At 36.9% G+C, this 13,777-nt stretch overlaps 1 protein-coding gene across 2 annotated transcripts in view; it reads right to left on the bottom strand.

Annotated features, from left to right (window-relative positions):
• The window catches only part of ESRRB (estrogen related receptor beta), a 99,284-nt gene that overhangs the window by 14,823 nt on the left and 70,684 nt on the right, over nt 1–13,777 (bottom strand). For both annotated transcript variants that reach the window (XM_070931419.1, XM_070931420.1), the window contains one exon: nt 132–242. In XM_070931419.1, the coding sequence (XP_070787520.1) occupies nt 132–242 (111 nt within the window). The remainder of the gene's footprint in view (nt 1–131; nt 243–13,777) is intronic.

The following is a 13,777-nucleotide window of genomic DNA, read 5'->3' as shown; positions in this document are numbered from 1 at the left end:
TATTTAGGCCATGCTATTTAATTGCTGTATAATTAAAATTATTGAGAATTTGATTCTCTCAATGAAAAGTTAAGGAGATCAATGAAAGTTGAAGGTTTAATCCATAAAGAGAATGTGCAACTGGCACCTACATGGTTTTTTGGCCGGAGGAGAAATCTGTAAACTCAGATAAGTACTACTTTCAGAGTCCAGTCTTCTTTTGTACTTCTGGCGGCCTCCACGCACTCGATCCAAACGCACTCCTGCAAGCAAAAGAACGAGATCTTAAGGATCTTACATGAGATTCTGAAAGGGGGAAGGGACATTCCTTTACCATCAATAGCAATTATAAATGGAGAAAGATCGATAGTACAAAGAAAGGGGAGCGGGAACATATTCCTAGTTTAACTGTCGAATATTCATAAAATGGCTTCTAAGATTAAGTTTAAATAAAAGCATAAAATATATGTATACATCTGCAATTCTTTGACAGTTAATTGGAAAGGGAAAACAGTTTCTTCCAAGTTTGGTATATAAAACAGAAGCAAAGCTCAGTTGTTATTCCTGAAGTGACTCAGGAATTAAATAACTTCCTCAACAAATTAGCCTGCAAATACTTTCTAAAACCCAGATTTCTGAGGGCAAAAATTGTGACAGAAGATTTCATCTTCCTTTTGTACAAAAAAATGCCCAGTATGGCAAATTATCTTTGATAATATACTTGTGATAATCTAAAAAAAAACAAATTTATTTTTCCCATTCAGTAATACTGTTTTATTTCCATTAATTTCTGTATATATTTCAATTAATCTAAATATAGTTTTCAAATAATCAGCCCAATAAGAAAAAAAGACTTAAGATTGCATTATTAATTAACTCTAAAATTGGGTAAAACTGTTTTAGGTTTTCTTTCACTGAATATTAATGAATATATATTACCGGTATTTTTTCACTTCCTCTTCCAAATTAGAGATAAAAACATATAACACACCTTAAACGTTATCTCTTCCTGTCTTTCTAAATCAATAGAATTGTTTTTCTTTTGTATCAGTTGTTCACTAATATCCATGGCAACCTGGCCCAACCATTAGGCACAATGAAGCAACCATCTCAAGCAGCAAATACAGGAGAGCAGACAATGGCATTGATTTGGAAAACAGAGCTGGTCGTGGATGATGCCATCTTGGCTTTTGCCTTAAGCGGAAAAAATATTTGGGCATGATGAAGAGGACACCAATAGTTATTGACCCAATTCCCAGAACACCAGTCTGATTCTTGGGTAATCTACAGTTTGTAAAAAGGAGAAGCAATTAACCTTCATAAAAATTACTGAAAAATTGCAACCTTCAAATCACAATGAATTCTTGCAAAAATCACTCTCCTTTTCGGCTGAATCTGTAAGTACTTCCTATTTTACTTCACTGACAATCGGCATCCTTTTTATCTGTTTCTTAAACAAAGTCATGCTGAACTTTCATTCAGGCTCATAGACAAAACATTGTTCAAGGATCTGAAAACGTTACCATTTTATTTTAGGAATTTATGTATGAGTTAAAATGCTACAGCTTTGTTTATTAAGAACGCAATCAGTACATTCAGGTTTGAACACAATCAATAAAAGGCTTACAGGTCAATCTTTTCACATGTATGCTGAGATGTAAGCTGCACTGAGTTTCATGGAACTTCTAGATCATAGTGAAACACTGAAACCTTAGACATGAAATTATTTTTTTAAAGTGGGATCCTTTAAAAAGTTGAGGACCTTTAAATACCATTAGAAAAAGTATGTGACTACTTATTCTAATGCTATAATGCTATTATAGCCTAAAGTTTAGACCAGGGGTCCTCAAACTTGGCAGCTTTAAGACTTGTGGACTTCAACTCCCAGAATTCTCCAAACAGCATAGCTGTCTGGAGAATTCTGGGAGTTGAAGTCCACAAGTCTTAAAGCTGCCAGGTTTGAGGACCTCTGGTTTAGACAGACCGAAAGATTAGGCTAGATAAAGGGATGTCAAACCCAATCGCATCACAGACCATATTGTGACTTATTGTTTTTGCCCTTGTGGGGCCGGGATGGGCATGGCCTGCATGGGCCGTATCCAGCCCGCGGGCCACTTGTTTGACATGCCTGGGCTAGAATAATAGTTGACATAATTGTTGACAGAATAGTTTATAGTAACATTAGCTTAACTTTATTCCAGGTGTGTCTAACCCATGGTCCACAAGTCCCATGCAGTCTTGGACAGTTAGTAACGCAGCCCCATAAGTTTGTAAACTTTTAAAGGAAGTTTGTTGTTTATCAACTATATTATATATTTTATATGTGATCCAAGACAATTCCTTTTTACTCAATGAGGCTCAGGCAAGGCAAAAGGTTGGACATCCATGCTTTTTACTATATTTTCTCTATTTAAATCTGGATGCATCGGAGGTCCAAATCAGGACATTAATACTTTGTTTGGTTGTTTATGCAATCTATATGGCTTCCCAACCTGCAACTCTGAGTGGCCAGCATAAAATTAAAACTTCATAAACTCTCCAAAACTCCACAAAAACCTAAAAGCAAAACATATAACAGCACAAATTGAGATCAAGATCTTCAACAACACAAATTAATAAATAAATGGGATTACTAATATCCTGATCCAGTGAATTCAATGATCCAGTGGATAAAAACCAAATTTTAAAGTCTTATTTAAGACCAACAGGGACATTTAAATCTTGGGAAGTGAAATTAAAAAATGACTGTTATTCCAAAGGGCAGATGCTTTATCAGTAAAGGCATGCCTTCTGGGTCCATTAGAAGATGTTAGATTTAGATTAATAAAGAAACCCAATATATGCTTTCTTGGTTAGACGTCATGATTGAGGTAGATATAATCAAACAGTCCTTTTGCTCACCCTGTGCTATGAAGAATTTTCTAGTGACCAGAAACTTGTGTTATACCTGGAAACCTATAAGAAGCCAATGCAGCTCTGATGTTACATGGATGCATCCATAACTACCTATTCTGCATTCTGGACCAAGCACAGATTCTAAATGATCTTCAAGGATGGTAGAATACATTGCAATAGTTAAAGGGGAAGGTGACAAAAACATGAATAACCACGAGCAGCACCTCCTGAACCAAGGAATGGGAAGAGTTATACAAACACTGTTTTGGCTTATGCAAAAGACCCATTTTAAAAGTTAAGCAAAGACTCTTATTGATCATATCTCCTTCGCAAGCAGGAACTTGGAGTGAAGATCCAAATGGTGTACCAATTCTGTCTGAGAGAGTGCAACACCACACAGAACTAAGAGAACTAAGAACTAAGAACTAAGAACTAAAGCCCATAGCCACTGGAACCTGCTTAACAGATTAACAGAGTTGGAAGGGACCTTGTAGGTCATCTAGTCTAACCCCCCACCCAAGCAGGAGACCCTACACCATTTCTGCTTGAGCTTAGACAAAACCTACTTATGCCCATCCAAACACCAGGAATATTTCACTAGCATCATTTGGTTGACTGGGGAAGAGATTTATAACTGCATATAATCAGTGAACTGCTATTTAACCCTATGCTATCAGATATTATCTTTAATCTTTTTGTTTCTTAGTTTTACACTGATCACACAGATGAACATCATCATATGTCTTTACATTATGAATGATAAAATTCATCTTATCAATGCAGATTCATCCAAAAAGTAGTTTAATGTGCATATGGAATTTTTAACACATTTGCATAGCATACAAATGGTGAAACCTTTGGCTGTTTCTGAATTCCAAAAATACTACATCTGTAATCCACATGGTACTTTTCGGGGGGGGGGATATTTATTATTATGGTTTTCATAGCATCCAATTTCAAATTGGATTTCTGCCACAATCAGCTAAGATAATAATATAAAGGGATACACTATATATATATATATATATATATATATATATATATATATATATATATATATATCATATCATATCATATCATATCATATCATATCATATCATATATCTACAGTAATGTACCATATTTTCTGGCGTATAAGACGACCCCCGACTTTTCCTGTTAAAATATAGGGTTTGGGCTATACTCGCCGTATAAGACTACCCCTCTTCCAACGTACACCAAATAAAAATTAAAAAACATCAACTGGCTCACCCACAATGTAAAAGCAGCTGTGCTAGACCCAACATGGCCCCTGCAACAAGCAGGAACCTCACACAGCCACAAAAAGCCCCAAAAAAACAACTTTCACACTTTACACACACAAAATTCCACATACAGCTTTGTGAGATTTTGTGTGTTTGTGTAGTTAGAGTGAAACACTACAGAAACACACTAAATCTCAGAAAGCTGCACAAATATTATTTTATTTTATTCTATTTTTATTTTTATATGAAAACTAAATTTAAAACTTCCTAAACTTTAAATGGCTAGGTCTAAAAAAGAACAACTAAAAAAAAAACCCAATTAACTATTTTTTTTAAAGCTCCCAAAGGGGAAAAAAACTTACCCAATAGAACAGGGGTCTCCAACCTTGGCAACTTTAAGACTTGTAGACTTCAACTCCCAGAATTCCTCAGCGAGCTTTGTTTTGCTGGCTGAGGAATTCTGGGAGTTGAAGTCCACAACTCCCTGCCTGCTTGATTGCAGGCAGGGAGTGGCTTGCTGATGGAACTGATTCAGGCAAGCGAAGGAAGGCAAGCGTTGCGACTAGCAGCTAAGGTAAGCAAGTTGGAGGGGGAAAACTTTTTTCCTTTTACATGGCTCTGGCGATCCCAACTGCATTGCCTGATTAGCAGGCAAAGCTGGGATCGTCAGAGCTTGGATCGCCAGAGCCATTTAAGGCTCATCAGAGCCTTTTGGGCTGGTCTGCCTGGTTACAGGAGAATGACACCCAGCGTATAAGATGACCCCCGACTTTTGAGAAGATTTTCATGTATTAAAAAGTCGTCTTATACGACGGAAAATACGGTAATGATATTATTACTACAGTAATATAATCTGCAACTGCCTCAACCCAATGGATATGGAGTTTGTCATTCTGTCTGAGAACACAATGTATATGTGCTTATATTCATAGTGGAGAGGGCCATAAGGGTATGCAAATTGTATTCACTAATGTATATACCAATGCATACGAAGGAAAAATGGTTTCTGCTGGCTATGTTCCAATTGCCATGCATTTTCTTTTCAAAGGTGTCCGCTAAAGTCTAATGTGAAACTTTTCAGGCTAAATTCTGGTATTTGAAAAAAAAATAAGCAGATAGCAGCCAAATAATACTGAAAATAAAATATAACACAACAAAACATTAAAACATGAACCACACGAAATATAATAAACCACACAGATTGGGAATAGGTACAAATACATTTAGACCTCTCTGGAATTATCAGTATGTTTAACAGCTCTGGCCCTGAATTGTTCAATGTACATAACAGGGAACATTTGCACAAGGCTACGTCAAGTGCTATGATAACTTGACCATATCTTCCTTAGAACAAGAATTGGTTAGTAAATTGAACCACCCAAACTTCAGCTCCAGGGCCAAAACTCATTACAGGATAAGGGAAGGAGAAGATAGGGAAGAAGTCACACAATTTACTAAAGAAATATACATATATTATATTTATAATATAATATATTAAACTTATTATATTATATTTATAATATAATATATTAAACTTATTATATTATATTTATAATATAATATATTAATATATTATTACATATATAATATAATATATTAAACATTTTGCCCTCAGTACTTGGCTGGGAATGTGGCTGCACAGGTTGCAGAGGAATTAGGCATTCTCAATCAGATTAGAGAGGCACAAAAGAACTTAAGTGTATTAGAAGAGATAAGAGACAGAAGTACAAGAAGATTTAACCTCCACATCTCTTTTCCTTGTTGTGCATGTCTTTTCATTCAAGGACTTTACCTCATTAATTTCCATCAAGACATTGTTCTCCTCCTGTTCCTGCATCCTGTTTGACACTCCTTGAGACAAACACTTTAATAAGGTCACTGTTGTTTCATCCCAATGCAGACATCATCACAGACAGTGTTAAAGAGACAGGATGTAAGCTAGCTGATTTATAAACATTTCATTCAGCCTTGCAAATGCCATTCAGAGAAATTCTAAGTGTTTGGGCTGCAGAGAAATGAGCTCCTATTTATTCAACCAAACAGGCTGAATAAACAGATACATCCGTGCCCTAACAAGTTTGCAATCTCACTCAAAATTATGGAAATGCAACTCAGGAGCTACATTCTGCATGTAGCGCCTCGTCATCCTCATCCTCCTCACTGAAAACAAATGAAAGAAGCATGTACATTAGGACATTGTACAAACGTGTTGGATAGCGTAAAAATTATGAAAAAGTAATAGAAGCATTAGGCACTAGATAAAAAGATAAGCAGTCAGTCCATTCTACCACAAGACCACTCTCAAATATTAGTTCGTATGAGCAGATTCAATTCTGGCAAAGCATTGCCTGATATATCCTGGTCCTGCACTGTATCCAGGGCTTTGAAAACAAAATCTAGCACTTTGGACAGGTCCTTCAAGACTACTGGTAACAAGTTCATTGACTTCAAAATTAGTTTACCGGGATTGTCCTGCAAGCAATCTTACTCTCTCCTATTGTATCAACTGTAAACCAGCTTCCTAAAGGCAGCCACATTTTCCTCTACCTGAGGACAAAATAGATTTGTCTCTTTCTCTCTCTCTTTCTAACTTGCGCTAGCACTTGAGCGAGGAAAACTTAAATCCATAGAGTCTAAATACAATCTCTCAAACTTTAATTTCAATCTGCTTACTCTCCATCAGTCCATCTTAACTCACTTTAAGCATCTTGTTCTTTGAATGTCAATCTACTGTATGCCACAATTGTACACTTCTTTCCACCACTCCATGGCCTGACTTACACTGGATAAGAAATTCAAGAGAGAAGCAAACACTATAATGCTTGGATTTAGCAGAGATGGACAATTTACCTGATAGGAAAAATGTGATTTGTCAGATTATTGGTCATGATTTATAGATTCTGGAAATGTACATAGAATGATTTATGCAAATTATATAATTTGAACAAAAGTCTCAATTCACAGAAATTAGAAATGGAGAAGTAGATAGATGACAGAACTGAACAGTTTGCAGAAATGGGAATAGAAACAGGATGAATATACTAAGCATAAGATGCCAACAAGAGGATGCCAATTGAAAATGAGATCATAGTAAGTTTCTGCTTTTAATGATAACTGCTGAGATTTAAAGTCTGACATTAGCTAAAATTTCATAACAATAGAGCCAAGTCATGATCACTATGTGAGAAAAACTGGGAACTGTTAGCAAAAGGTTCTGCAGTGCAAGCTGTCATTCTACAATACACCTGATCTAGTTTGTTGCTTCACTAGACAGAAAACAAGAGGAAAACAAATTCTCCTGCTGCCTTTTGAAGCAGCTACCAACCATGATTTAGTACTTTTGCATTAGGAGAGGGAGGCCATCTAACACAAAGCTGTTTTAAACAGTCCCAATTAGTTTACTTGCCTAATTAAAAGAAAACAAAATTCATTCTCAATTGTAATTTATCTGAATCATTAAATCTCCATGCATTTAAATGACTTAGCATATGAAGATAACAAAATGTTTTTCCCCCCTCCGGGAAACATAACGGTGTGTGTGTGTGCATGCCTGCATGCATATACTGGTACATGGAGTGATATGAAATACAACGCTTAATCAAAAATTTTCAGAAGAGGCTTTTCAAAGGGAAAATTCTGAACATTTTCTTTTTTAGCCCTATGCCCAAACAAGGTATTTTGTTGAATATCTTCAAGATGAGCATGGATTGATCTCTAATTTCTTCTACAATTGTCTAAAAACAATGTTAGATCTGAGGCACTGGGGAAGATGCAAAATGCAGCTGGTGTGCCAATATAGTGATTTAGCTCTGTGAATGCTGTCACTTCTGACATAAATTCCTGGATGAGAAAGGGCCAAAAAGGAAAGAATGTCTATCCCTCACAAGCAAAAATGGGAATTGTTCAGAGAATTTGCTTCTAATTCTATCTCTTCTGAAGATGATGGAAACATGGGAACACCATTTAGCTCAGTTCCTGCATCTCACCATTTTTATGTAAAATCTGTTAGAGAATGTTTTGAGGCAATAAAGCCTGCACTGCATGCTAGAATGAGTCTTCCATGAAAGCCTGCTCCTCACTAAATGCAATCTAAACTGTTTGAGGATGGCCCTTGGGTATACCTTTGCCTGATCCCTCTTCTTTTGGGATGTCACTGTCTTCATGCTAACTTTATGAAAGAAAAAAAATGAATTTGATTTTATAGAAGGAAATTATTTATAGGAGATATGAGCACCTTTTGGAAACCATGACCTGTCCTGGATGACTGAGAATCTCCATAGACATAGGAGATACGATGAAAAACAGCAGACCAATTATGGTGAGGGACAAAATACAAAAGCAAGCAACTGGGCACCTCTCTGGGCACATCTGAGATTGTAAGAACTGCTGTTATTATTACCTCAAAAACGGTCTCCCACAAACCTGTCACAACCCTACAGCCAAACTTTAGGAGGCCTGGTCTCCTAGGGTTGCTCAATACCCACAAAAGAACTGCTCTAAGCTTGTCAGATGAAAACTGGGTTGTACTTCCAATAATTAAACATGAGCACTGGATCGGGGAAGGGAGTTTCTCATCAAATAAACTTGTATAATGATCAGCTTCATATGCTACACTTGTTCCTATTTATCAAGGTCAACCTCTTTCATGGTCCTTGCATCTCATAAATCACTGCCCCATCTCTATTTCTTTGGGGATATATCTAGGGAAGTATGAAATGCTAATTGTTGTTATTTTTCAGGGTACAATCTCCTTACTCTTGAAAATCTCTAAACTTTAAATGCTACCTTTGGGCATGTGGTGGTGAATGCCTCCTTATCTTGTATACAAATGGACTAGCTATATGAATACTAAAGCACGAAGCAGTACAAAGTCAATGAACTCATATCCTGAGGTTTGACTATTTTTCAAAGCTCTTGGTAAGCGTAGAGAAAAAAAAATATTTTGAACCCAAAAGAACAAATGGTTTCCTGCCTTTTAAATTAGTAGCAAGGCAGCTTTTTTTTTTTTTTTTAAATCATATAATTTTCCAGCCTGCTTGGTGATGTTTTCAGAAATTCTTCTCTTTCCTAGGCTTTCACTTTTTGCTTTGTTTTATGTTGTTTTGGTTTCTGAATAAAGTGTCATGCATGGAATCCTGCAATAAAAAAAAAAATCTGCCTGCAATATGCCATTACCTCATGTTTCAAATAAGTCTGACAATTTTCTAACCATCCTGTTGGTGCCGCTTATGTTACAGAAGTCCTTTAAAAACATCTGCGCCCATATAATTCCTCTGCCGTAAAAGGAGCTGTTCTGAGGATCCATTCAAGTGGAAATTCAGTGTGGCCGAGCCAGGTGACATCTGCCCAACAAGTTTGAGATCAGATGTTCCCTCACTGGTCTGATAACAACAGTTTTTGGAGAGAGATCTTTTTCCTTCTTTTCTTAATGGGTGTTAAACAATTCCACCATTTTATTTTCTTTCCAAAATATTGGCTAAAGACTCGGTTTGTTACAAGTGAAAACAGCCAGATGTGTAGAGATAGAACAAATAGTATAGTTACATTCCTTCCCTACCCCCAAGACTAAAATACAATTAAAATGTCCAAGAAACATCCCATACAATGGAAAATGAACTTCAGGCCTAATTTTAGATGCCATGTTGAATTTCCAGGACAGAATTTTTCTCAATTTTATCCTTATGATAAAAGAGGTGTACACACACACACAGACACACAAGGTTTGCTGTATGTTAACTTATAATACAACAGAGGGAGATAGTTGGGATCTTTATACTACAGGAGAAGTTGTTCTTAAAATAGCTCAGTGTCTTTACAAATACACTTACAGACCCTAAAATAATCTGTCTGAAAATGTGTGCTGTTCACTGAGAAAACTTTGCATCATTCGCTTCATTCATCTAACTGTGTAGAAAAATGGTATTTCTGGCACAGGACTGAAGCAGAATGCTCTATAAATACAAAGCCATTAAACCTGAGGCAACAGCAACCTGATCAGGGCTGCCTTTTAATTTCCTGACATGAGCTGGCCACTAACCCAATTACCCAGAATCCCCGGAGGAGTCTTCATCCTTCCCAGGAAGCACAAAGAGAAAGCACAAACATACTGTCTGGATGTCAGCAGAGCTTTCACTGAAATCAAATATCCTTCAGAAAACACATGGAAATCGAAAGCTGGGGGGAAGGGAACTCAGCAGGGACACTTGACAGACAGACAGTGTTCTAGAATGGCAGCGTGCCACTGAAAGGGATTTAAGGAGAAAATAGGGGGGGGTAGTAATTGTTACCAACTGAACATTTATTTTTTAACTAAGGGCCTTGCTTACAAGCAGTGGCTATAGCAGAAATGACTGGATTTCTGGTACTTGCAGACAAGACTATTCAGCGACGTAACATCTGTCTTGGTTTCTCTGGCTTTGATCTTCCCTCTGCCTTTGAGAACTGCATGACAAGCAGAGATTTAGCAGCTGAAGCATTTTTCTACAATGGAAATGCTATCAATGGGAAAGCATTCCTTGATAAAATTCAGCCTGTAAGTTAATGTTGAAGGCAACAGGGCAATATATGAAATAGTGCAAGGTCTTTGCAAAAAGAAGAGCAGCTTTAAAGTCAAGGCTCGGCTCAAACCATTTTTAGCTGAATTTTTGTTCAGAATGCAGCCAACCTACTGTATACTTATTTTCAATTCTGGAGCATCATTCAGCAAAATCAGAGCTCTGGTTTTCAATCAATTGTTAAAGAGCAAGTATGATCTCAATGTGCTTTCTCCACATACAGAGATGTGCCTTGTGGTACTCTTTAGATCTCCCTTGTCTTTATGGATGGCAGGATGATGGAGATTGTACTATGATATATTTAGAAAGCACCAAATTGGGAAAGATTTCTATAGATCAAAAATCACATCTACAACAGTCTTCGGGAATTTCCAATAGTTATCCCCCACTTGAACATAAAGCTGATCTGAAATAGGGTGATCCACATAGTACTTGATATGGAACTAAAATGTCTAATACATCCTGTTTCTAATACAAAAATCCTATAGGCAGCAAAAACTCTTAAAGGTGGTTGGGAGTTCAGTATGTGGTAAAGGCAGAAGATAACATCAAATTCCCCAAAGACAATTTCAAATAAGGTATTCTGATGTTTTCTTGCACTTCCAATACAAATTTTTAATTTTAGTTTAATTTTTAAAAAACTTTAATTCTGTAGGCTGCCTGGAATCAATGTGTATGAGTTGGATAGCCATATAAATTGTTTAATAAATAAATAAAATAAAATTACATAATTGTCTAGGTAAAAATTCTTAACACTCAAACTCATATTGCACTCATAATCTGTGTTCTGTTAACAGAAACATCTTTGGCAGCAAGTTACTGGCTACAGCAACTGACTGCTATTCATGAGACAGAACTATCAACGGTATAATAATTAGGTTGACTGCGTTGTATTCCATTCAATAGGTTTTACTGAATTTTAGCTTGCTATTGAACTTGAGCATCTTTGAATCAAATGGTAAAATGTGAGCATTACCAATATATAAGGACATTTTGGAAAATTAAGGACATGCTTCTTTGATTTGCAAGTCAAAGAGTTTGCCTTAAGACTAAGTGGTCCACAAAAGAGCACTGGGAGATGGATTGGAGAGGGAAACATTTTAAAAGACTTTCTGACATTCCTCCTTTCCTACTCCTGCTTCTTTTTCATTAGGCCCCCACAGGGCCTTGCAAATATAGATTATATCCAGAGTCCAGACCAGTGGTGGGTTTCACTTGTCTTTACTACTGGTTGCATGCGCAGAGCATATTTGATGACATCCAGGTGCATGGGAGGAGCCTCCCGCCGCTGCTGCTACCGATTCGCCCGAACCGGGGCGAACCGGTAGCAGCCCACCACTGATCCAGCCTTTTTCAAAAACAGGCTTTCCCAGAGTATAGGATTTGGTTGCATAAACTGCCAAGAGACCATTGCAATCCCGGTGCCTGCTAACTGCTCAATACTATCTAAGGTATTCATAGCTTTCCAGCAACTCTTTCTCTCTCACAGAGGAAATGTTCAGAATAGCAGTGAACCACTACTTCAGAAGCTGAAGATCACAAAAGAATGGCCTCAGCATAATACAGAAATATGAACTGAAACAAAAAATATATATGCGTATATGACATTTGATCTCAGTTATCCATTAGTGTGTCTCCTGGTTTTATTAAAATAATATCAGAATTTAAAACAAATATCTAGTGTCTTGCAAGAGCCTTGGTAGTACAGTGGTTTAATGCACCCTGTTATTAACACAACTGCCTGCAATTTCTGCAGGTTCGAATCTTACCAGGCTCAAGGTTGACTCAGCCTTCCATCCTTTCTAAGGTAGGTTAAATGAGGACCCAGTTTGTGGGGGCAATAAGCTGACTTTGTATAAATATACAAAAGTATGAAGGCTATTGCTTAACGCATTGTAAGCCACCCTGAGTCTCTGGAGAAGGGCGGCATATAAATCAATTAAAAAAAAAAAACATATCTTCCCTATTTCAAGCATGCTTGAAGGTCAAATTCTCCTGGCCAAAACCTGGAACCAATTTTTTTCCTCCAGGGTGATCTCTGAGAGCAAAACTGTATATTCAGCAAAAATACTTTATGTCACTTTGGACAATCTCTACAGATTTAAAGCCCCTGAAGGAATATTAACTGACACTTTTTTCTGTGAGAAGGATGATTAACTATAGGTTAAAAACCAACATACTGAATACATGTGCTCTGGACTTATATCTCAGAATTTAAATAGGTAGTTTTTCACTTAGAATTTTAGGTATATCAGTGAGTCTCTACTCTGCAGTATAAAGATGGAAGTAATTGAGATGGCTCTATGCTCATGCATCCTTTTAGTTATAGTGCATTGATTGGGGCTCTCTTAAAGAAAACAGCCACGATATCTGAGAAACCTATTGATTGTTCATTCTGTCCCTTCCTGCCTCTTTCTTATTCACTTTCTGCATTGCTCTACCAAGCCCCAGTATCTACATCACAAGGGTAGTCTTTCATAGTCTTGAAGTGTCCCTTTGGGACCTTACTTTTTCCCTTTTCCCTTCCATTGACCCTATTTGAAATGACAATCCTTATCTTCCGTCTTTTCTTTTTGGGGATGTCAAAAATTATTCCTCAGTAAGTGAACAATAATATGTAGATGATACATGAGTGGGACTGGAAGGCTGTGGTGCATGTGTTATTAAATGTGTGGGTGTGTGTGTGTGTAGGTCTTTGGTTATTCGGGTTTTCTCCCGCGTAAAATTGGACACTTCCAATTTATATATATACGTGTGTGTGTGTGTATGTGTGTGTGTGTGTTTTTCCTCTAGCCAGGTTTTTCCCTAAAAAAAACCTGGTGATACTCAGCTTCAATAGATTGTTAAACTGAAGAGTTTGCTGGACAATGATGTAATAAAGAATTTATAGCAAATATTCTGGAATTTGATTCCATATAATTCACTGTTGACTATTAATTTAGATTTTGAGTTTATGGAGAGATTAAACAAATTCATGGAGAATAAAGCTAATCTTGTTAGCTCTAGTCATGCTGGCTATATATTGCCTCCAATAAGGAAAGCACAAGGCAGTATGTCTTTCACTAAGGTACAGATCTGTGTGATACTATTACATTCATGTCAGCT

Source organism: Pituophis catenifer, unplaced genomic scaffold (genome assembly GCF_029215685.1).
Source record: "Pituophis catenifer annectens isolate HBS135680 unplaced genomic scaffold, rPitCat1.0.hap2 SCAF_1, whole genome shotgun sequence".
Lineage (NCBI taxonomy): Eukaryota > Metazoa > Chordata > Lepidosauria > Squamata > Colubridae > Pituophis > Pituophis catenifer.
Note: the sequence above shows the minus strand (reverse complement) of the source record. Positions and strands in the feature narration are given on the sequence as shown.